The sequence below is a fragment of the Arvicanthis niloticus genome, chromosome 7, assembly GCF_011762505.2.
Source record: "Arvicanthis niloticus isolate mArvNil1 chromosome 7, mArvNil1.pat.X, whole genome shotgun sequence".
Classification (NCBI taxonomy): Eukaryota; Metazoa; Chordata; class Mammalia; order Rodentia; family Muridae; genus Arvicanthis; species Arvicanthis niloticus.
In genome coordinates this window covers 37,727,975-37,751,289 of record NC_047664.1, presented here as the reverse complement: position 1 = coordinate 37,751,289, position 23,315 = coordinate 37,727,975, and the positions used below count along the sequence as shown (strand labels likewise).

At 39.6% G+C, this 23,315-nt stretch overlaps 1 protein-coding gene across 23 annotated transcripts in view; it reads right to left on the bottom strand.

The window, feature by feature from the left end:
* The window catches only part of Depdc5 (DEP domain containing 5, GATOR1 subcomplex subunit), a 120,154-nt gene that overhangs the window by 85,571 nt on the left and 11,268 nt on the right, over positions 1-23,315 (bottom strand). For 21 of the 23 annotated variants that reach the window (XM_034508703.2, XM_076938266.1, XM_076938265.1 and 18 more), the window contains 10 exons: positions 22,433-22,518; positions 21,247-21,330; positions 19,881-19,930; positions 14,957-15,026; positions 9,322-9,400; positions 7,194-7,255; positions 3,771-3,840; positions 2,859-2,931; positions 761-864; positions 216-290 (listed from right to left, as the gene is read on the bottom strand). In XM_034508703.2, the coding sequence (XP_034364594.1) occupies positions 216-290; positions 761-864; positions 2,859-2,931; positions 3,771-3,840; positions 7,194-7,255; positions 9,322-9,400; positions 14,957-15,026; positions 19,881-19,930; positions 21,247-21,330; positions 22,433-22,518 (753 nt within the window). Of the gene's footprint in view, positions 1-215; positions 291-760; positions 865-2,858; positions 2,932-3,770; positions 3,841-7,193; positions 7,256-9,321; positions 9,401-14,956; positions 15,027-19,880; positions 19,931-21,246; positions 21,331-22,432; positions 22,519-23,315 lie in introns of those variants that run through there. The other 2 variants (XM_034508708.2, XM_076938280.1) reach the window with 2 other exon arrangements.

Sequence of the window (23,315 nt, the reverse complement as noted above, 5' to 3'; positions counted from 1 at the left end):
ATCACCACGGATGAGAACACTAAGCTGATTCCCCAATAGAAGGCCTTTGAGCCAAACAACAGTCATTCTGATCACCCTATTAGAATGTACTGCTTTGGGTTAATTTGAAGTGTAACTAGAAAGAGGGCCACCAGGTCTGGGTCTTTTGGCATCAGTAATGAACTGTCTATGGCCACATGGAAACCACAAGGTCTGCTTACTGTGTTCTTACTCACCATTGAATGACAAGTTGATAGCCTCTAGGTAGTTTCCTTGTGCTGAGGTAGAATTATCTCCTTGAGGAAAGCCCCCTGAAGCAAAAGATACCAACAAGGAAAAACATTTCATCAAATATGATCTCTTGAGGACTGGAGAGATGGCTCAGTGGTTAAGAGCACTGACTGCTCTTCCAGAGGTCCTGAGTTCAATTCCCCAGCAACTACATGGTGGCTCACAACCATCTCCAATGGGATCTAATGCCCTCTTCTGGTGTGTCTAACAGTAGCTACAGTGTACTCATATAAATATAATAAATAAATCTTTAAAAAAAAATGATCTCTTGAAAACTACCAGGAAGGTGTTAGGTGGTGGAGGCTCACACTTTTAATCTCAGCACTCAGAAAGCAGAAACAGTTGGTTCTCTGAGTTGAGGCCAGTCTGGTCCAGAGTGAGTTCCACGACAGCCATGGCTGTTACACAGAGGAAGTGTGTCTTGAACCACATCCCCAAGCCCCCAAAAAAGGAAAGCCAGGAAGGCACCTCTGCCACACAGATGCAGTACCTGCCTGTTCCAGTCGCACCAACACTGGATACTGGATGAAGAGTTTTTTAATGGTCACAAGGAGTGAGGTCCATTCTTCCCTTCTCTCGTTCTGCACCACCACTCTGAAAGAAATATTATCAAGAAGGAGAAATCAAGCACCTGTTACATACATGCTATCAGGTTCATTACAGTTTCAAGGAAGGAGGATAATGTGATTAATAGTGAGTAATAAGCAGAGAATGAAGAGATGAACATGCCTACCATTCAAGGACTGAGCACTAAGGAGGTAGAGCCATAAGTTCAATGACAGGTTGATCAACAGTGAGTTTCAGACCAGCCAGAGTTACTTGGTCAAAAATAAAACAAGCTGGGCGTGTTGTTCCAAGCTTTTGATCCCAGCAGCCAGGAGGCAGAGACCCAGCCTTGTCTATATAGAAAATTCCAAGCCAGCCAGGGCTACAGAGAAAAACCCTGTCTTGAAACAAAACAAACAAACAAACAAAAACAAATAAACAAAATGGCTCATTAAGTAAAGGCACCTGGCACAGTGCCTGATGCATGAGATCATCTCAGGGACTTACAAGGTAGAAGAAAACAAACAAGCTGTCCTCGGACCTCAACAAACAGTGTTCCCATGAGTACATGCACACATACCATAAATAAGTAAATCAGGGCTAGAGAGATGGCTCATCAGCTAACAGTACTGGCTGCTCTTGCAGAGGACTCAGATTCAATTCCCGGCAACCACATGGCAGCTCACAACTGTCTGTAACTCCAGTTCTGGGGGAATCTGCCACCCTGCTCACACAGACATACATGCAAGCAAGACACCAATGCACATAAAATAAATAAGAAAGTGAATATTTAGAATCTTAAGACTAAAATTAAGGCAAACCATGATTGGCATACGCCTTTAATCTTAGCACTCAGGAGACAAAGTCAGGTAGATCTCTCTGAGTTTGAGGTCGGCGTGGTCTACACAGAGAGTTCTAGCCAAGATTACATAAAAACTGTCTTAAATAATCATAATGATATAAATAATAAAAATAAAGGAGAAAATGCTTGAGGAAGATACCCTTGATGTTGACGTCTAACCTCTTCATGAGCATGTATGGAAATACCATGACCAAATGTGAACACAACACACACACACACATCCCTATGCACAGAACAACACTACAGAACAGAGTAAGAGAACAAAGCTTCTGTGTGCCAACCATTCAACCCTAGTAGGCAAAGAACCTTCTACCAAGCCTGAGAGCCTGAGTTTGGATCCCCTGCACTGATGGAGAAGCCAGGCAATGACTGTGTATATCTGGAACCCCAGTGGTGTGGGGAATGACAGACAGATAGATTCCTGAGCTCAATGGCCAGCCCACTCAGCAAATTCCAAGTTCAGTGAAAGAAAGACGCCCTGGGTCAAAGGATGAGGTGAAAGAAATCAAGGAAGACACCCAACACTGACCTCTGGCTTCCACATGCATACTCATACACAGTCTACACAAATACACATATATACCATGACATACATGGATAAAGTTATTTTAGCACACAATTAAGAAACTATAAAAAGCATCAGATAAGTTATTAGAGTAATTGTTAATTTTGTTAAATAACATTATTTTTATATATAAAGTTATCTTATTTTGCATAGGAATAAAAATATTATAAAAGCTATAATTTAAGATAAAATCCAGCCAAATGCAAAAAAAGCAAATATGACAAGGTATGAACTGTAAATGCAGACACTGAACACCCAAGGTTCTACTAGCATTAGTTTTGAAGGCTAAGATATTTTATACTTTAAAAAATTAACCTGGAAGCTGTGATGATTCACACCTACAACCCTAGCACCATGGAAGCAGAAACAAGGAATGCTACAAGTTCAAGACTAGCCTGGCTTATACAGAGGCTTCCAGAAGAACCAAAGCTAAATAGTTAAACACTGTTCAAAAAAGCAAAAACAAATAAAAATTCTAAGCACAATGTATTATTCCGTATCCTAGAATTTTAAAAGTACAAGAATGGAAGATTGATGAAATCTGAAAAAGTTCTTTAAGTTGGGAAGAAATAACCAATAAATAAGTCAAAGACATAGCAAAACATCAACACATACTTGTAAAAGTCCTCATAGAATCTCCCTTTGTGATCCTGTTGAATTGAAGCTCGGTTTACTTCTGGAAATTCATCTGAAATAAAGAAAATTCACTATATAAATCATATTGAAACGAGATTTTTACAGTGCTATTGAATTACTTTTTTGCCTTGAAGATCTGGTGTCATTAAAATATAAACCAGGAGTGGTCCATGCCTTTAATCCCAGCACCTGGCAGAGGTGGGCAGATTTCTGTGAGTTTTCGGCCAGCCTAGACTACACAATGTGACCCTGCCTTAAGAAAAAAAAAAAAAAAGTAAGTAAATAAGAAAAGACAATTGTCTATTTATTATACAGGTTGGGTTTTAGACTATATCACAGCACAGCCATCTTACATACATTAAGATGCATTATTTTCCTTTTTACTTGGTCCCCCTAGTAAAGATGGGAAAGACAAAATACAAAAGCAAAGAAGACAAAAATCAGTTGCTGGAGATGACGGTGATGGACCCAATATAACTGAAAGATATATAACTGAAAGAAGGTGGTATGACGGCGTGTGCTGGCACTCCAGTTACTCGGAACCTCGGACAGCAGGTCAGGGCCAGCCTAGAAATGTAACAAGACCTGTCTATGAAAAATTTTAAATTTAGCAGGAGTAAATTTAGCACACCTTTAAACACAGTACTTGGGAGGCAGAGGCAGGAAGATCTCTGTTAGCTTGAGACCAGCCTAGTTACATGGTGAGTTCTGGAATATAGTGAGAACCTGACTCAAAAGACAATCAAAACAAAAATCAAATAAATAGACAGACAGACATAATATTTGGAAAGTATAACAAGAATATATTATATTAAAAAGTCTATCTTTAATTTAAAAAATTGTATATATGTATAAATATTCATATATTTATGAATGAGAAAAGTCACTCACCAATAGATTTTGCATCATAAAAAGTTCTGGAAAACAGGACCACAGTCACTTCATGACTACAGTTCTTCTCCTAGGCAGGAACACAGAAAAAGTGGGTACAAGTTACTTCATTTACTTCACTATGAAGCAACCCATTCATACTAAGAGGCTCAGTGGCTGCTTGGTGCTGGACAGCTTCATGTGATTGTAGGAAGCACTGTGAAGGAGACATAACACTGCATGCTGTTAGAAGACCTGCAACAATTCTTGCTCTTAAGCTTACCACTGCTTGATTTCAGGTAAGTTACTTAAAGTTCCAAGGATGTGCAAAATGCTTGGAAAGCTACAATTAAGAAAGGCTCCCTGCCACCCAGTCCTTCCATTTGACAGACTTGGTCAACTGAACATTGGAACTTGATTATATCTCTACCCATTTTTAATTCATCAGAACTACAGTTTAGGGAAAAAGAACAGTGGCCACAGTGGTGGTTTTAAGGAGCAATGATACCCCTATAAATCTCAGAATGAGCACTAGAAGCTGTTAGAGAGGAAGATGGGAGCTAGTAAGAACAGCACTTCCAGGAAGTCTTGAGATCAAAACCCTGGGAACAGTGTGCTTACAGGTGGACATGAAACAGAATCATCAAGTGTAGTTACAGTTCCCACCAGGCTCAACCTTACCTCTCTCCTAACCATACTCACACAATTCAACATGTGACATAAAAGAATACAACTTAACGTACTATTCTTCCAGGGCTATATCACAAGTAGACAGAATTCCTGAGTACAAGTCCAAGTACAAAAAGTACACTGCTTTGGTAGAGCAAACCTCCTTAGTGACCAACTAGTTTACTGGACTTCACATGCTCTAAACCAGCATCCTTACTAATTCTAATGGACAGAACAAAATGTCACACAGAGTTTTTTTTTCCCATGTGGAAAAGGAAGTAAGGAGTGTCATCATCTCCATTTTACAGAAAAAGAAACCGAGGCTCTCCACGAGAAAAAGCTAATTGGAGGAGAACCCTAATTTTAAACTCATTTTGTTCTACTTCAAACTCTGTGACCTCAAATACTAAGTATATCCCAATGATGTTTTCATGTGGTAGGAAAGAGCTGTATCCCGATGAACAAAAGACATCAATTTTTAGAAGTTCAATTTATCTTTTTTATTTTGTTTGTTTTTCAGACAAAGTCTCACCTATTCCAGGCTGGTCTTAAACTATGTAACTGAGGATGACCTTGAACTCCTGATGCTCAAGCCTCCACCTCCCTAGTGCTAGAATTACAGATAATGTCATCACATGCCAGACACTGAACTCAGGGCCTGCTGCATGGTAAGCATTCCACCAAATGAGCTATAGCCCTAGATTTCCCAGACAGAGTTTCTCTATGTAACAGCCTTGGTTGTCCTGGAACTCACTCTGTAGACCAGACTGGCCTCAAACTCAAAGATCTGCCTGCATCTGCTTCCCAAGTGCTGGGATTAAAGGCATGCCTCACCATTGCCCAGCCATGCCTGGTCTTAATAGGGTTAACATGACAGTTCTGTCTGAGTGTAGTGACATATGCCTATAAACTCAGGACTTGGGAAACAGAAGTAGAAAGATCTCACCCTGGGCTGCATAGCTAGACCTTGTCTCAAAATGGCAAGAACAAAATAAAGATAGCATACCGAGCAGTCTACAGTTCAGTGTGTCTGGATCAAAATTCTAATACCCATTTTTTTTTTTAAATAGAAATAAAAATCTGATCCTCATAAACAGTCTTATAAAAACAATAAAGAATCTGATTTCTTACTACAGACAGCAAAATAGTGATCATACTATTTGGCAGGAGAATATATTGGCGTAAGGACAGATATATAGATAAATAGAACTAAATTAAAAGTCCATATCGCCGGGCAGTGGTGGTGCATGCCTTTAATCCCAGCACTTGGGAGACAGAGGCAGGGGAATTTCTGAGTTTAAGGCCAGCCTGGTCTACAGAGTGAGTTCCAGGACACCCAGGGCTACACAGAAAAACCCCATCTCAAAAAAAAAAAAAATCCATATATCAACCTATATGTCTGTGGTGGCCTGGTGATTTTAGACAAGGTTAATAAAGTCCATTATAGAGGAGAAAGAATACTCTATAAGGCAGATGTTCTGAGACAACTGAATATTTATATGGAAAAGAATGAATCTAAGTGGGCCACTGGTGGTACATGTTCTTAATCCTAGCACTCAGGAGGCAGAGGCAGGTGGATCTCTGTGAGATCAAGGCCAGCCTGGTCTATAAAGCTAGTTCCAGGACAGCCAGGGCTTACACAGAGAAAGCCTGTCTTGAAAAATCAGAAAAACAAAACAACAAAAAAAGAGTGAATTTGGACCCTACTACATATCATACATGGAAGTCAGCCAAAGACTTAAGTATCAGGGCTAATACCCTAAACTCTTAAAAAAGTTTTTCTGTCTGTCTGTCTGTCTGTCCATCTGCCCACCCGCCTATCTATCTATCTATCTATCTATCTATCTATCTATCTATCATAATAGTTTAAACTGGGCTTGCCTCATCCTCTAAATGTTGAGATTATACCCCAAGTGTTGGAGTTACATCTCAGATGTTAGAATTACAGGTGTGCACCCCCATACCCAGTATTAAGGAAAAATTTTAAGCCCTTGAATTTGAGAGTGATTTCTTTCTTCCTTTTTTATAACTTACTTTAGATTATTTTTATTTTGTGTGCACTGACCTTTTGCCTACATGTGTGTATATGAGGGTGACAGATCCCTTGGGATTGGAGTTATAGACAGTTGTAAACTTCCATGTTGTTGCTCTTAACCACTGAGCCATCTCTCCAGCTCTAGGAGTGATTTCTTACAACATCAAAAGCACAACAACTAATTAAGAAAATAGGTAGGTAGAAGTAGAGGCAGTGGCACGTGTCTGTAATCCCAACTCTGGGCAGCTGGAAAAGGAGCTCCCAGGCACAAAAACAAGGTAGACAGTACCTGAGGAACAACACTGAAGCCTGACCAATAGCCTACAGACACAACTAAAACGTCAAAATAGAAAAAGAACAACAAGCCGGGCAGGAGTGGTGCACGCCTTTGATCCCAGCACTTGGGCTGCAGAGGCAGACAGATTTCTGAGTTTGAGGCCAGCCTGGTCTACAGAGTGAATTCTAGGACAGCCAAGGCTATACAGAGAAACCCTGTCTCAAAAAACCAGGAAAAAAAAAAAAGGAAAGCACACCCGCCCACCATCACAGTTCGTGTTAAGGTGGGAGGATCAGAACTTCAAGGTCATCACTGGCTACACAGGCAGGGACCAGCCTTAGCTACAGGAAAACTGTCTCACAAAAACTACTACTACTAATTATTATTATTAATAACTGAAAAACTTTTAAATGTAGTGAATCATATCTACCCAGAATATTAGAGAATGTAGAAAAAACCATACCTTCCATTTAGTAAACAGGTCGGCAAGGAAACCGTTCACAGCTTTCTCGAAGTAGAGATCCCCTGGAAAGAAGCAGTGAGGAGGCAGTCAAAGAAAAGCACCAAACAGAGAACAATGTTTCTGCTAAGTGTTTTGTAAAAGATCAAAAAGCCTCCAAAGTGCAAAGTCACTAGATGTGCTGACACACAATTTAATCTTGGCACTAGAGGGAGAGCAGGTGGATCTCTGTGTGTTCAAGGCCAGCCTGCTCTACATAGCAAGTTCCAGCCAGAGCTACAGACCCTGCCTCAAAACAAAATAAAGAACAATAACAAAAACAAACAAGCCAAAAAAACACACAAACAAGGAAAAAAAGGATAAAGTACAAAAATGAAGGAGGATCTACTTGTATACATACTAGACAAACACTCTATCAAGGCAATATCTTCAACTCTATCAAGCCAAGTTTAATTATGGAGGTTAGGTGCTTCCTTAGCACAGAAAATACAGAAGTGTACTTTCTCATTACATAATCTCATAATTACAGTATCAGCTTCAAGGTAAAACCCAAATAGAGGCAGATGACTGGTTAATACATTCAAGAAAAAAGAACAACCTAAACTCCAAATATGATACTTCTTATCATTACACTTAAACTGTATTAGAAGATATTTTGCTGGGCCAGTGAGATAGCTTAATGGGTAAAAAGACCTGCTGCCAAACCTAATGACCTGTGTTTGATACCCAGAACCCCCAGGAGAAAAAGAACTGACTCCAGAAAGTTGTACATGCACGCTCGAGCACACGCGCGCACACACACACACACACACACACACACACACAGACACACACTCCACATTCTCTCTAAGTAATGAAAGTTTCAAAAAAAATTATTTGATAAGCCCTAGGCATTCATTAATTATTGTTTATAGTTTCTTCGACCCAAAAATTTCCTTGCTGATGCATAGCAAAAATTAATTTGTAATAATATGAACTGTACAAATCATGACACTGGTGGGGGGGACATAGGATCTATAACTCAGTAGTTTTAGCATTCTCTGCTCATTATGTCATAATTCAAATACCATGAAGCAAACTTGTGTTTTTTCTGTGGATGAAAGTAAACTAAATGAAAAACATCAAGTTGACAGTTGTAGTATATGCCTGTACCCAGGAAGCTGGGAATGAAGTTTGTGAATTTGAGGACAGCCTGGGTTATAAGCAAGGTCCTGTGAGCAGACAGAAAATAGCGATTACTGCTACCTAAGCATACAAGGATCTAAGACCTAAGAATTCAGGTTTTCATTCACGATTTATTATATTTCCTTAAATTCACACTTTGCTCCTGCAGCTCTCTCTCCATTGTCTACACAGTTTATATAAATAAAATAGAGGAAATAGCAAGATGGATCTGTGGGTAAAAGCATTTGCTGCTCAGGACTGATGACAAAGTGTGATCCCTGAATCCATACTCAAAATTAAGACAAAACAAAGTCTATGTAAAGTTGTCCTCTGACCTTCACATGGGTATGTGGGATGCATGCATGCATGCATATACTCATAAAATACTAATAAATAAAAATATGTCTAAAAATAAATAAAACAAAGAAGTACTGTGCATGGTAGTGCATACTTGAAATTAAACCATTTGAGAGGCAGAAAAATCAGAAATTCCAGGTCATCCCTGGTTACAAGGGCTCACTATCTAGCTCCATGGGAATTTGCTATGTAGACTAGGCTGACCTTAAAATCTGAATGCCTCTTGACTCCTGAACGCTGAAATTAGAGGCACGTACTACCACACCTGGCCTGTATCTCAGTTTAGTACAATGCTTTCCTGATACGCACAGAGCCCAGGGTTCAATTTCTAGCTCAGCATAAACTGGGTACAAAGGTAAATGCCTTTGATCTCAGCACCTGGGTGATAGGAGAATGGGAAGTTCAAGGCCATCCTCAGCTATATGAAATCTTATCTCAAAAAACACACAGCAACAAAAAGAATAATGGTAAAATAATAGTAAAAAGGACAGAACTGAAAAGGTTTGGCAAGAAAGCATGACACATCTTTTAAGACTATCAAGAGCTTACTATACAACGACACAAAATTTCTTCCCTGTGCCAGCTATAATCAGTACTTAGGGAACAGTACCATAAATATCAAAATCCCACATTTCACAGCTCATCTGAATAAATATGTAAACCATAGCCGATGTAGAACGGAACACCACCTGTAACAAATAAAAACATAATTGCATTAAAAGAAGTTATTTGTATAGTTTTAATTCTATAGGATGAATAGGGTCTCAAAGTCTGCCATGATGGTAATGGTAAGATATTTACCTACATTTATTCATTAGTATTTAGAGAAGGACAAATGTGAATGTAAGTGTGTACATGTGCTTGTGCCTGTGTGTGTGTGTACACATGTGGAGGTCAGAGAAAAAGGTGCAGGAGTCAGTTCCCTCATTCCACTATGTGGGCACTGAGGACTGAAATTTAGGTCATCAGGCTTTGTGGTTAGCACCTTTACTCAATGAGCAGTCTCACTAGCCCAACATAATTATACACTTAAGAATAGCACACTCGAGTTCCAGGACAGCCAGGGCTACACAGAGAAACCCTGTCTCGAAAAACCAAAAAAAAAAAAAAAGAGTGCATGCATATTTAAAGCTTAAACGCTAACATTCATAAACTGCAACCTATGAAAGCAACGTGCATACACAGTATACTCGTGCAATACTGGGACAGTATTATAGGATTAACCAGCAGACAGTGCTTATGGCTTTTTTTTTTTTTTTTTTTTTTTAAATTTAAGGCACACTCCATGAGATAGACCCCACACCTGATACTACTAAAATGGCCAAGAACCTTAGACTAGATATGTCATGGGCCTAGGGAAAAAAACCTTACTATCATTCTGCTAAAGGAACATGGAAATAAAATGACTTTTGATGACACACTGCTAGAACCATAGATCACAGGCTCACTCAGCCCTCATCAGAGATGCTTCTTGCAGTAGATAGGAATTGACAGAGACCTACAACTGGACAATGGGCAAGTAGTGAGAGACTTTGGAGCAGTCTTAAATGGGATGTCTTTATCAAACCTCTCCCCTTGGGGGTCAGGGATCTATTATGAAGAAGTGGAAAGATTGTAAGACCCAGAGATGGTAGATGACTCTAAGGACTGAAACAGGGTCTTCCAGATACAAGAGGACTAATGCACATATGAACTCACAGAGATCAAAGCAGTACACATAACAGCTGCAAAAGGTTCAAGCAAGATGTGGTCCCAGAATTGAAAGGTGAAAGAGAACACAGGCTCCCACCCCTAACCAATAGGCTATTTACAATTGATATCTGTAAGCAAAGGGAAAAATCACTTTTCTCCAGTGGAATGTCACTTGGTAAATCAACCATATTCCAGGGCATGCTCCATGACCAGTAGTAGTTTAGCCAAACACAAAACAAATTCCATGTTTTTGTGGGTACTTTTGTTTGGTTTTGGCATTTTTTTGTCTATTGACTTTTTTCATTGTTTTTATTTTCTTAATGTTTGTTTTAACGAAAGAGAAAACATGAAGTTAGGTGGACAGGAAAGTAGGGATGATCTGTAAAGAGTTGAGGAAGAGAGAAAAACATGATCAAAATATAGTATATAAAAATGTTAACAATAAATAATAATAAGAACAGAGCAAACTCCTATGTGGTGGTTCATGTCTATAACCCTGTAAATCAGCAAAGTAAGGCAGGAATACAGTCAGTTCATAGCCAATCTGGGCTAAAGAGCAAAATCCTGTGTTGAAAAGCAAACAAAACATATACTCAGTAAATTTTGTGTTGTTTTTTCTTTACTAAAAGAATTTTTCAAACAATGGAGGAAATCTCTTAATCATGAAGTGGCATGGCTAAAAGCAAACTTTACCCAGTCATTTTTTCATCTGGTTGATAGAATGCCCAGTTGGTAGCATGCCTGCCTAGCTTTCACGAAGTTCTGGTCTATTATACCAAATAAGACTGGGTATGTGGCACAAGCTTACAATCCTAGCACTTGTGAGGTGGACACAAGAGGGTTGGGAATTAAAGGTAATCCTTAGGTACAGAGAGTTCAAGGCCAGCCTGGGCTACATGAAACCCTACTTCAAAAAACCAAAAGCAGGAGCTGGAGAGATGGCTCAGTAGTCAAGAGCACTGGATGCTCTTACAGATGACCCAGGTTGATTTCTGAGCACCCACACTGAGGCCCACAACTGTCTTTAACTCCAGTTCTAGGAGATTCAGTGACTTCTTCTGGACTCCATGGGCACCAGGCATGTATGGTACACACATGTGTGTGTGTGTGTGTGTGTGTGTGTATGTATGTATGTATGTATATCAGCAAAAACTCATACACAATAAAAAAAAATAATCTATATAAGCAAAAAAGAAGTTATTTAAATCTTACTCTGAGCTTTGTATCATAGGAAGCAAAGTTGGATCCCTAACCTCCTGGAGTTTTATAGCACTTAGATAAGGTCCAGGAAAGGACTGCAATACTTTCAAGAAGATTCACACAAGAAACATAGTAGAAAGGGCAGCTCTACCCATGAAAGTCACAGAAACCTCACAGAACTTGAACCAAGACTTGCCAAACGAACCTAATAAACACACATTCCCTTCACCAGATCGCCCCAAGCAAGAGTTTAAGTGGTGTTTTGGCTGTATGTGCTGACCACTAATGTTACTCAGTCATCCACTCCTACTTCTAAAGGACTCTGGTGAAAAAGCAGAACATAAACCTCAGCCTTTTTTTTTTTTTTTTTTTTTTTTTAGTTCATTAGAGACTATGCCTTAAAACTACTCACTCTGGAGAATTTTTGTACCTGATAAATCAACCCTCCAACCCCATCCCCTCGGGTTGTTCATCACTAGGCTGGCCATGAACTCAGAGATCCTCTAGGATTAAAGGTGTGTGCTACCACTGCCAGACATTTATTCTCTCTCTTTTTTTTTTAACACAGAAATACAGTGTCTAGGGAAAAAAAAAAACTCTTTTAAAAGTATTAACTGGGGCTGGAGAGATGGCTCAGTGGTTAAAAGCACTGATTGCTCTTCCAAAGGTCCTGAGTTCAATTCCAGGCAACCACATGGCTCACAGCCATCTGTAATGTGATCTGATGCCCTCTTATGGGGTGTCTAAAGACAGTAATCATATAAATAAAATAAATCTTAAAAAAAAAAAAGTATTAACTTTGATCATCTGGTGATTTCTAGGTATTGGTATCAAGGATTTTGTGCATAGTGTTTTTTTTTTTTTTAATTTTGTGTATGTGACTGTTGAATATGTGTGTTGTGTTGTGTGGTGTAAGCATACAGAGAGGTCAAAGGAGCAAGTCAGTATCCTGCTCTGTCACTCTGTACCTTACTCCTTTACACTGGGTCTGTCATTAAACTTGCAGCCTGAGAACAGCCAGTAAGCTCCACTGTCACCCTAGCAGTCCCCTGCCAACATTGCTCTAGTAAAATCATGTGTGGCAGTGTCTACCTTCTTTTTTAAAAAGCATAGGTGCTGCTGGGCAGTGGTCAAGCACACCTTTAATCCCAGTACCTGGGAGGCAGAGGCAGGTAGATTTCTGAGTTCGAGGCTAGCCTGGTCTACAGAGTGAGTTCCAGGACAGGCAGAGCTACACAGAGAAACACTGTCTCGAAAAAACAAAAACAAACAAACAAACAAAAAACCCAAAACCAACAAAAAAACAAAAAACAACATAGGTGCTAGGGATTTGAATTCAGGTTCTCAAGTTAGCACAGCAAACAAACACTATTACCCATGGAGCCAGCACCCCAGCCCTGTTTGTTTTCCTTTGTTAATAGATAGGTTCTCACTATGAAACCCAGGCTAGGTTTCAATACCAGTCTGGTTATTACTGTGTTCCAGCCTCAGTCTCAGCCCACTACCAGGGTCTATACTTAAACTTTTAAAAAATATATCTTTTGGGGCTGAGATTTAGTTCAGTGGTGTTAGCTTAGGCAAGTACTAGTCCCTAGGCTCCCCAGAGAATGCCAAATAAATAAGACCCCCTTTTAGGCAAAATTATCCTAAAGACAGAAAAAAGTCCATCCTTGAACTACTGATTCTCCTGCCTTCAATTCCCAAGTTTTTAGACTAAAAGTATGCATTAGCCAGGTGTCATGGCACACACCTTTAATCCCAGTACTCAGAGGGCAGAGGAAGACCTATTCTGTGAGTTCAAGGACAGCTTGGTCTACATAGGGAGTCCCGAGATAGCACAAACTACATAGTGAGACCCTGTCTCAAAATACAACAATAACAACAAAAATGCACCACTATGTCAGTTTTCTCTTTTAAAATTTACACTTACAACATTTTATGTGATGGAAAACCAGGCAAGTGTTGTGGTTATGAAGTTACCTAAGGAACAGGGCTGGTTGGTGACATGGCTAATGTGTTACCATGGGTTTAACTGCATCACTAAAGAAAGGAATGATGAAAATATACATGTGTATAAGTGCTAGGGTAAGAGTCTTAAACTTAAATTCTGTGAGTCTATGTTTGAGAGGTCAGGAGGAAAGGATAAGTGTAGTCAAATTTAAATGGGTGTGGCACACACCCTAGTGCTCAGGTAGAGGTCAGAGAACAACCTTCAATATGGTCCTCACCTTCCACACTGAGGTAGGTTCTCTTCAGGTGAGCTGGCTGAAGCATCTCCTCTCCACTTCCCATCCCCCCCTGTAGAAGCCTGCAAGGATATTGATGCTTGCACCAGTACATACAACTTTCAGGCTCACAGAGCAAGTGCTTTTATCTACTGAGCCAATTCTGCAGCTAGTAAATTATATAATACTAAATCTTTCTCTTTTTTCCCCTTTTGATAATAGAGACAGAATCCAGAGTCTTGTCACACTAGGCAACCACTCTACCACTAAGGTTCAGCCCCAACCCAATAGTGCTAATTTCTTTTCATATACAGATATCTGGTTCTCTAAGTAAAGTGGTAGTAAAAGCTATCATTTCAACTTTCCAGTGGACACACAATTGAGAGTTCAAGACCAACCTGGACTAGTCATTGATAGCCCCTGGCTTTAAAAAGAAAAATTGTTTACTATGTTTTTAATGAAGGTCATCTTCTCGGCTTCTTTTTTTGTTGTTTTTTGTTTTTCAAGACAGGGTTTCTCAGTATAGCCCTGGCTGTCCTGGAACTTGCTCTGTAGATCGACTGGGCTGGCCTGGCTGAACTCTAACTCAGAGATCTGCCTGGCTCTGTGCTGTGATTAAAGATGTGCAGCACATGCCTGACTTTTCCTCAGTTTCTTAAGTAGATTGGAATATAGGCCTACTGCATAGGATCAGATGATGAATTCATATACGTGGGAAAATCTCATTCAACAAACACTTGAAATTACTAAGTGTAGGAACTGTATCAGAGAACTTTAAGATGTCTTACGCTGTAGCCCAGACGGGAACTAATTATGTACCCCAGAATGGCTTCTAACTCACAGTAATCTCCTGCCTCACCCTCTGAATGCTGGGATTATAAGCAAGAGACACTACAACCAGTCCTGTATTTAATAGATTGAATAGACTCATTTGGAAGAAGAAAATGAAGATCAATTCCACCCTGTCAAGATCCAACTATAAAACATGAGAGCAGTAGAGGAACAGTTCTAGCTGGGCAGAGGTATCTATCAGTCATGAGAGGTTTGCTTATGCCTTTGTTTTGAATTTAGGACTCAGACATAATGGTATAAGGAAACAAACCCAGAAAGTCATTTTATAATTCTTACCCTGGTCTCTTCACTAATGTAACCACACATGACCTTCTCATTCTTGACCCACAGCTCACCAGCCTGTGCCCTGAAAGGAGATACACATACAAGTTATTGCCGATCTCTTCAGGTGGCTCAATCACTCTCTTGTCTTCTGAATCACAGTCTTGCTATGTGCTCCAAGCCAGTCTCCGGTGTCTGTCATCTAGGTCTATTTGTTTCCAAATGACCTGATTGGTTTTACCTTTCTACAGAGCCCTGTGAGCAGGTCATCTACTACAAACAGCTCTCAGTGGCCTGAATACACACAACTGGAGTCCACAGAAAACATACAAGTCTAGGGAATTTGGCCTTCAAAGGACAGTGACCCTCAGAAATGATATACAAAATTATTGGGTACAGATTTTATAGCTTCGGTCAAACTTCAAAAAATAATTGTCAGTAAAAACTGTCTTAATCCTAGACCCGATACACTGAGTTTCAATACAGAGAAAACATCGCTTTAATCTTAGGATCCTAACATAAGCAGTCAGGAGATATTAAGGGACAAGGTTCCCATTCAAGGGAAGTCACAACTCAAAAAAAATAAAAAAATAAAAAAAATAAAAATGTTGGGAGAGGTGGGGCATGCCTTAAATCCTAGCACACAGCAGGAAATTACACTGATTTCACAGCATGCTGAGCTCTGTGATTTCTAGCCGGGTCTAGATAATGAGTTCCCAACAGCCAGAGCTACATGGTGAGAGCCTGTTGCAAATCAAACAGAAACAAAAAAAGAAAGGAAGGAAGGAAGGAAGGAAGGAAGGAAGAAAAAAAGAGGCAAAGAGACTACAGTGTTTGTTTTTTTAAATGTTAGGGCCAAAGACATGGCTCAGTAGGTAAAGGTTCCAGCTACTCAAGTCTGATAACTTGAGTTTAATCACTGGAACCTGAGGAAAAAGCCAGTGCGTCGGAAATCCTAGCACTCCACTTGTGAGATGAAAGGCAGAGACAGGAGACCAGCTGGCAGCTCACAGCCGTGTGACTGGACAGCTCCATGTAGCATGGCAGAGGCATGCCCTTGCTCTTTCTCTCTTATATACAAAACAAATAATTTTTTGAAAACATAATGTTAATTTGGTAAATCTTTTCCAATTTAATGTTTTTCCCTCTGAAACTCTTTTGTTGTTGTTTATTTTGAGGCAACTGTGTGGCTCAGGCTAGACTTTGACTCTATTCTATATAGCCCACGCTGTTCTTGAACTCAGAATCCCCTTGCATCACTCACCTGGGTGTTAGATTACAGGAATGTACTGCTCAGTGTCTTTCCTCTGGGACTTTTGAGGGTGTAAGAGAACAGAGCAGTACAATAAATGAGGCTCTCAGCTCAGAGCTGTCCACTTTGGGGAGTAGCAGGGATTACAGCTGAGTGTCACTTACTAGTTGAATATCAATAGATAAAAAACAATCAATGTTTCTTTTCAGATGATATGAGTTCAGTTCCCAAAATGACACAGTACTTGGGAATGGTGACTTCTACCAGTAATCCCAGCATCTGACATACTGCTTTTTATACATGCTTTTAATCCCAGCACTCAGGAAACTAGGGAAATGGATCTCTATGGGTTCAAGGCCAGACTGGTCTATACAGCAATTCCCAGAATAGCCAGGGGGCTAACATAATAAGACTTTGTCTCAAACAAAACAAAACCAAGCAAAGAAACAAAAACAACAAAGCAACATACTGCATACAACCTATCAAACACTGTTTTACAGGATTTCTAAAACAAGCTCAACTGTGCTCAGCATTATTAGCTTTTCCTACTATGCACATGCAAATCAGTGCAACAAAATTTGGTATTAGATTCTAGTACCTCTACTCCTTGTTACAAGATCTTTCTAATGATAAGATTTTATTATCTTCCTTTATTTTGTCTGTGTATATGTAGGGTTGTGTTTATGCCTGTGAAGAGAGAGATTTTGTTTGTGTATGTGTAGAGGTGTGTTTATGCCTGGGAAAAGCAGATAAGTTGCCAAATTAGATCTCCACTACCATGTGGGAACCAGGAAATCAAACTTAATTCATCAGTCTGGGCAGAAAGTGCCATTACGCCGGGTGGTGGTGGCACACGCCTTTAATCCCAGCACTTGGGAGGGAGAGGCAGGTGGATTTCTGAGTTCGAGGCCAGCCTTGTCTACAGAGTGAGTTCCAGGACAGCCAGGGCTACACAGAGAAACCCTGTCTTGAAAAAACTAAAACTGAAAAAAAGAAAGTGCCATTACCTACTGAGACATCTCACTCACTGCCCAAGATTCAATTTTTTAAAAAAACAATAAATGTGATTAGTATTTATCCCTGTAGCTAACTACCTACCTACCTAATTTCTACAGCTCTTGAGAAGAACAAATGAGGTATCATAAAGGATAAATGATAAATAAAGAAAAGTATTCCTGTGGAAATGGGTCTTATGGTTGTTGTTGCCAAAGTTAGTATGAGGCCAAGCAGAGCCAGAAGCAGAGTCAGAAGCCAAGAGAAGGCATATTGAAGCAGTCAACTTGGAATGTTAAATTGTATGAAGGCTAGACACTTCCAGGCCTGGGCTGCTAAAAGACACTGGATTATAGAGAAAAAGTACTGAATTAGATCAACCTATATACTTTAAAGATGTGCTAACACCAGAATGGAAGTCAGGGAATGTGTATCACTTTTGTCTCTTGTTTCCACAGGTGATGAAAGACTATGGGTTCCATCAAAATTGGTAAAGAGCTGATCTGAACAACAGAAGCTTCCACTTGAAAGGCCTGACTCAAGGAAGGAAGACAGAAATGTAGATGACACAGAACACTGACCCCCTAGCAGGGGGACAGATCAACAAACTGGTTGAAAAATAACAGATCGTTCATCAGACTGGCAGACTGAAAAACTCTGATGCTAAAATGGGCCTTTGGTGAAGGACAGATGATCAGGATGATAGTTATGAAGGATAATCAACAAATCCTCATAAAGACAGTCTGCTGTTAAGTTTGAGGAATTATTTCTGTTGTAAAAGTGAAACTGTACTTTATCTTAAAGGGATCACATCCAAAGACCTTCTAGGTCTATATGATACAGCCAGAATGCAGGCATTTACACTTCTATATTGATTTTCACGGTGGCTGTATTAGTTTATATTGCCACCAGCAGTATATCAGAGTTCCTGTCCCCACCCCCTCACCAGCATTTGTTATTTTTGTTTTGTTGATGGTAGCCATTCTGACAGTGAGACCAAATTTTCTGTATTTTAGTAAAAGGGACTTTTCAAAATTCCTCCCTTTTTTTCAGTGCTAGAGATGGAGACCAGGGCCTCATATATATTATTAGTCAATCATTCTACCACAATTTTAATTTGTGTTTTTCTGATGACTAAAGACGTTATTTAAAGACTAAAGATGAACATTTTTTCAAGTATTTATTGACCATTTATTTCTCTGCTTTTGAGAACCCATCCTCCTTTCCTATTAGTGAGCTATTTGTGGTCAGTGAAATTCACAATCCATTACAGCTATAATCTGGAAATCAAAAAGTTGAAATAGTTTATTAAGTATAGCTCATATAGCATCTTTTGTACTACATGTCTTTGAACAAGCTAAGTGAGTCTGGAGAGATGACTCAGCAGTTAAGAGCAATTGTTGCTCTTACAGAGGACCTGGGTTCAGGTCTCAGTACCCACATAGTGGCTTACAACCAACCATAACTTCAGTTCCATGAGATCTGATACTGTCTTCTGACCTCTGTGAATATGAGGTGTACATGTGGTAGACATACACATACAGAAAAACACTCATACAGAGGACTTTTGTAAAATCAACTAATCAAACCATGGTGTGTCCATACAACAGAATATCACAGAATCATTACAATCATGTTTACAATGAGCTGTAATTTCATAAAACTATAAATAGCCAGCATAGTGAATTCCAAGTTAACCTATACTACCATGAGACATGAGACCCTGATTTAAAAAAACAAAACAAAAAAAAAAAAAAAACTGGAGATCTATATTTGTGGCAGAGGACTTTCCCAGCATTTGTGAGGCCATTACCAGCCCAAAACATCTAAGACAGTAAAGAAAATGGCAGTGGCTGGAGTGGGGCAGTTTCAGAGCTGGAGTTGTGGCTCAGTGGTAAAGTGCTTGACTGAGTGTATATATGAGACCCTAGGCTCCACCTCTAGCATTAAAAAAAGTGGGGGAAGGAAAAAAAAGGGTGGGGGGACCAATTTTGAAAAGGCCCTTTACTAAAATACAGAAACCATTTTAAATGCAGTGATAGTGAAGCAATTAGAAAGGCAACGCCTGCTAACTATGGTGCTGGTTACTGTACACCTGTAAGCAAGTGTCCTATAAAACCAGGTGTGATTAAATACTAATAAAAATAGTTTCAGCTCTAAAATATGTAATTTGCACTTCTTCTCACAGTAACTTCAGCCACTTCTCATGGTAATTCTAAAAGTAGCCAGGTGTCGGGGCATGCACCTGTCATCCCAGCACTGGAGAAGTCAAGGGGAAAGGCTCAGGAGTTAAAAGCCAGTATTGGCAAGCCGGGTGCAGGGGCACATGCCTTTAATCCTAGGACTCTCAGATCTTTATGAAGTCAGTGCCAGCCTGGTCTACAAAGCAAACTCCAGGACAGCCAGGGTTGAAAAACACTATCTCTAAAAACAAAAGCAAAAAGCCACTGAGGACAAGCTGGCTACAAGAGACTAATCTTAAAATTTCAAAGAGCAAAATTATAAAGCAGTCCTAAAACTGCTGTCATGGACTTGGGACTTCTTCGCTCACATCGCAGCAGTTTAAGGTTTGAAACGCTAGTGTGCTTTCCTGTAAGGAGACCCACATGCCTGGGGCATCTTACACAGCTGACCTGCTGCACTAGAGCCTACTGCTGCTTACTACCCAGTGAGTCTGGATGCCATGATACCTACCTGATGCCAGCAAATTCCACTTTCTGAGTGATATAGGCACAGGTGCTCACCTACAGGAAGAGAGAAAAGGACTTAAGCCATCAGGAAAGTCACACCGAAGGGTTCTTGGCTTTAAAATCTTCTCCAGAAGCAACAATAACAACAAAATAGTAGGGCGTTGTGTCACACGCCTTTAGCCCCAGCACTCAGAAGGCAGAGCAGAGCAAGTTCCAGGACAGCCAGGGTTACACAGAAACCCTGTCTCAGAAAAAAATAAAACAAAACAATCTTCTTAAACAACAAAGTCCAGTCAGCAAGGCAGTGACAGCTTTACCACACAGGGATGGTAACTGACTAGCTCTTGAAGCTGCAGCGAGTCCCAGCAATAGTGAAGATCAGGCAGACAGTACGTGCCGCCTAACAAGTCCACTGGTCTTCATGAATGTTTACATAGACCTCTACATTTAGATATTAAATGTTATATAAATTATCTTTACGCTTTTGAATTTTTTTTTTCAGTGCCAGAGGTGAAACCAAAGGCCTCAAGGTGAGCTACCACTGAGAAAGCTAAGAGAAACAGAAACTCCTTTCACTCAATTAAACAAAAAGCCTAAATTTCACTTACTTGTTTGTTTGTTTGTTTGTTTATATTTGGTGTTGGGAATTAAACCTATGGCTTCACATATAATAAGGAAAGGCTCTACCACTAAGCTACATTCCTAGCCCAGTCAAGGTTTTGGTTGTTTGACTTTACTCTAAAAATACATTTTGTGTAGAAATTCTACATAATTTGTTCCTTTATAATATGCAAAAACTACAGTAAAGAGTTTTCAGTACCTGGTCAGTACTTGGCATTTTAAATGTTAAAGGTTCATTAAGAATAAATAAATAGGTGGGTGTGATGGTACATGACTTTAATCTCATCACTTAGGAGGAGTTCAAAGCCAGCCTGATTTACACAGCAAATTTCAGACCAGCCAGGTCTACACATTGGGACCATCCTCAAAAATGGGGTGGGAGGTGGGGCTGGAGTACAGAGAGGCTTGTTGCTCTCACAGAGAACCCAGGTTCAGTTCCCAGTACCCACATCGCAGCTCAGTCTGTAACTCCTATTCTAGAAGATCCAACATTCTCTTCTGACTGGTGAATGTACCAAGCATGCAGAAAGTACAAATATAGGCATGCAGGCAAAATAGCCACCCATGTAAAATAAAATAAATAAAAAAGAAAATAGATAAGGATATAGACAAATGTTTACAGTAACTAGTTGCAGATGCTAGAATTGGAACTTATTCTGATGGCTCCAAAGTTATAAGATAAATGAAGACAATTTGTCATAGAAAAGAAAACATATTACTTTTTTAAAAAAAAAAAAATTGTATCTTACCAAACTTTTCTTTAGTCGCCACATATCCCCACGGCCAATATACTGATCCTTAAAAGTCAATTCTACTAGGTCAAGAGTCACATCCTAAAAGAAAATAACCACATATCTATATTGTTTTGCTACACTTTATAGTCAAAATATGATGTCCACACACCATAAAAAAAAAGATGCAAAAAAGAAAAACTTTGGAAGACCACTCAACAGTAGAACCTGGGAGAATTCTCTGCAGAAAAAGCAACTCAACCATGCCTTCAGCACACCCTAAGGCAGCTATCACATGAAAAAGGACACCAGAGGACTAACATTGTTGCTGTTGTCTAGCAAAGGGTATGGTTTTGTTGCCCAGGCTGCCCTCATACTGCTGGGCTGGAGCAATCCTCCTGTCTCAGCATAGGTAGCTCAAACTACAGACACATGCAACTTTGCCTTTTGTTTTAGTCTTAAAAGATAACACTGAGCTGTCTGCCTTATTTCACTACAGAATGTACATATTATCTATGGACAATGACTTTGCCTGTCAAGCATTACCTAATAAACAAAAATGCACATCTGGGTATGGGAATGCAGGCTTTGATCCCAGCACTAGGAAGGCAGAGGAAGACAGATCTCTGTGTTCAAATCCAGCCTGGTCTACATAGTGTTTTAAAGAAAATAAATACTGTTTAAGATAAACATTGTTTAAAGAAAATAAATATGAGGAACTGGAGAGATGGCTCAGAGATGAAGAGCACTGACTACTCTTCCAGAGGATCTGACTTCATTCAACTCCTAGCGCCCACATGCTAGCTCAAACTGACTATAAGTTTCAGGGAACTCCAACATCCTTTTCTGGCCTCTGTGAGCACCAGGCACACATATGGAGCACAAACATACACGCAGGCAAACACTCAAGTAGGTAAAATAAAAATAAATGTTTTTAAAATATAATAATTAAAAATAAAAATAATGAATAAAATAACTAAAAATATTAGGAATTAAACAGAAAATTATAAATACAATCCTTTCATATGGACTAAGACAAGGTTTAAAAATTGAGCACTTAAAAGCAGCCTATGTACAATTTATATCTAAATGACCTAGATATGGCTATATATTTAACAATCTAGCATTACACTTAAGTATCTCACTTCCATAGTGTCCTAACCTTTGAGGATAGGTGTTAATCACTATAGAAAGATGTACTTGCCTTGGGATCTACAACATTCACGTAGACATCTTGATAAGGTCTTAGCCGGAATACTTGAGTCACAGTCTGGTCCACACTGATAGTTTCTGAAATGGAGAAAAAAATATGGATCAGTTAACACATTTTGAAGTCAGCACATACTCAAAAATTAATATAACTGATCATTTGCTATTTCTATCTTCCAGAAGATCAAATTTTAAACAGTTCTGTACTTTACAGCTGAAACAAGTCCAAAAACTAACACTTGATTTAAAGTGATAATAAACACCTGATATCATGACTTACCCCCCTGTAATTCCAGCATTTGGGAGGCTGAGGCAGGAAGATGGAAAAGCAAAACTAGGCTACTTAACCAGCCTCTGCCTCAAAAAAGAGAGGTGGAGCTGGAGAGATGGTTCAGTAGCTAAGGGAAGTTGTTCTCTAAGAGGTCCTGGGTTGGGTTTCCAGTTTCCAGTGGCTCACAAGCATCTATAAACCCAGTTTAAGGGGATCCAACAGGAGTACACGGTACACATACATACATACAGGCAAAACATCTACACCCAAAATAAAATAAATAAATCTAAACATTAAAGAAAGAAATGTAACTCAGTGGTTGCACATAAGGTTAGCACGTATGAGTCCCTGGATTTGTGTGTACAAGGAAGAAGGAAGAAAATGAGAGAGAAGGGGGTGGAGAAAGAGGCAAGAAGTTAAGATCTTGTACTTGGGAGACTAGAAAGTCAGTAAAGTGCTTGCTCTGTGAGCATGACACCCACAACACTCATCTTCAGCACCCACATAAAAAGCAAGCATGGCACTATGTACACACCTGCTCTCCAGCAAGGCACTTCAGAAACTGGTGGATCCTTGGACTTGTGGCCAGTTAGCCTAGCCAAAACTA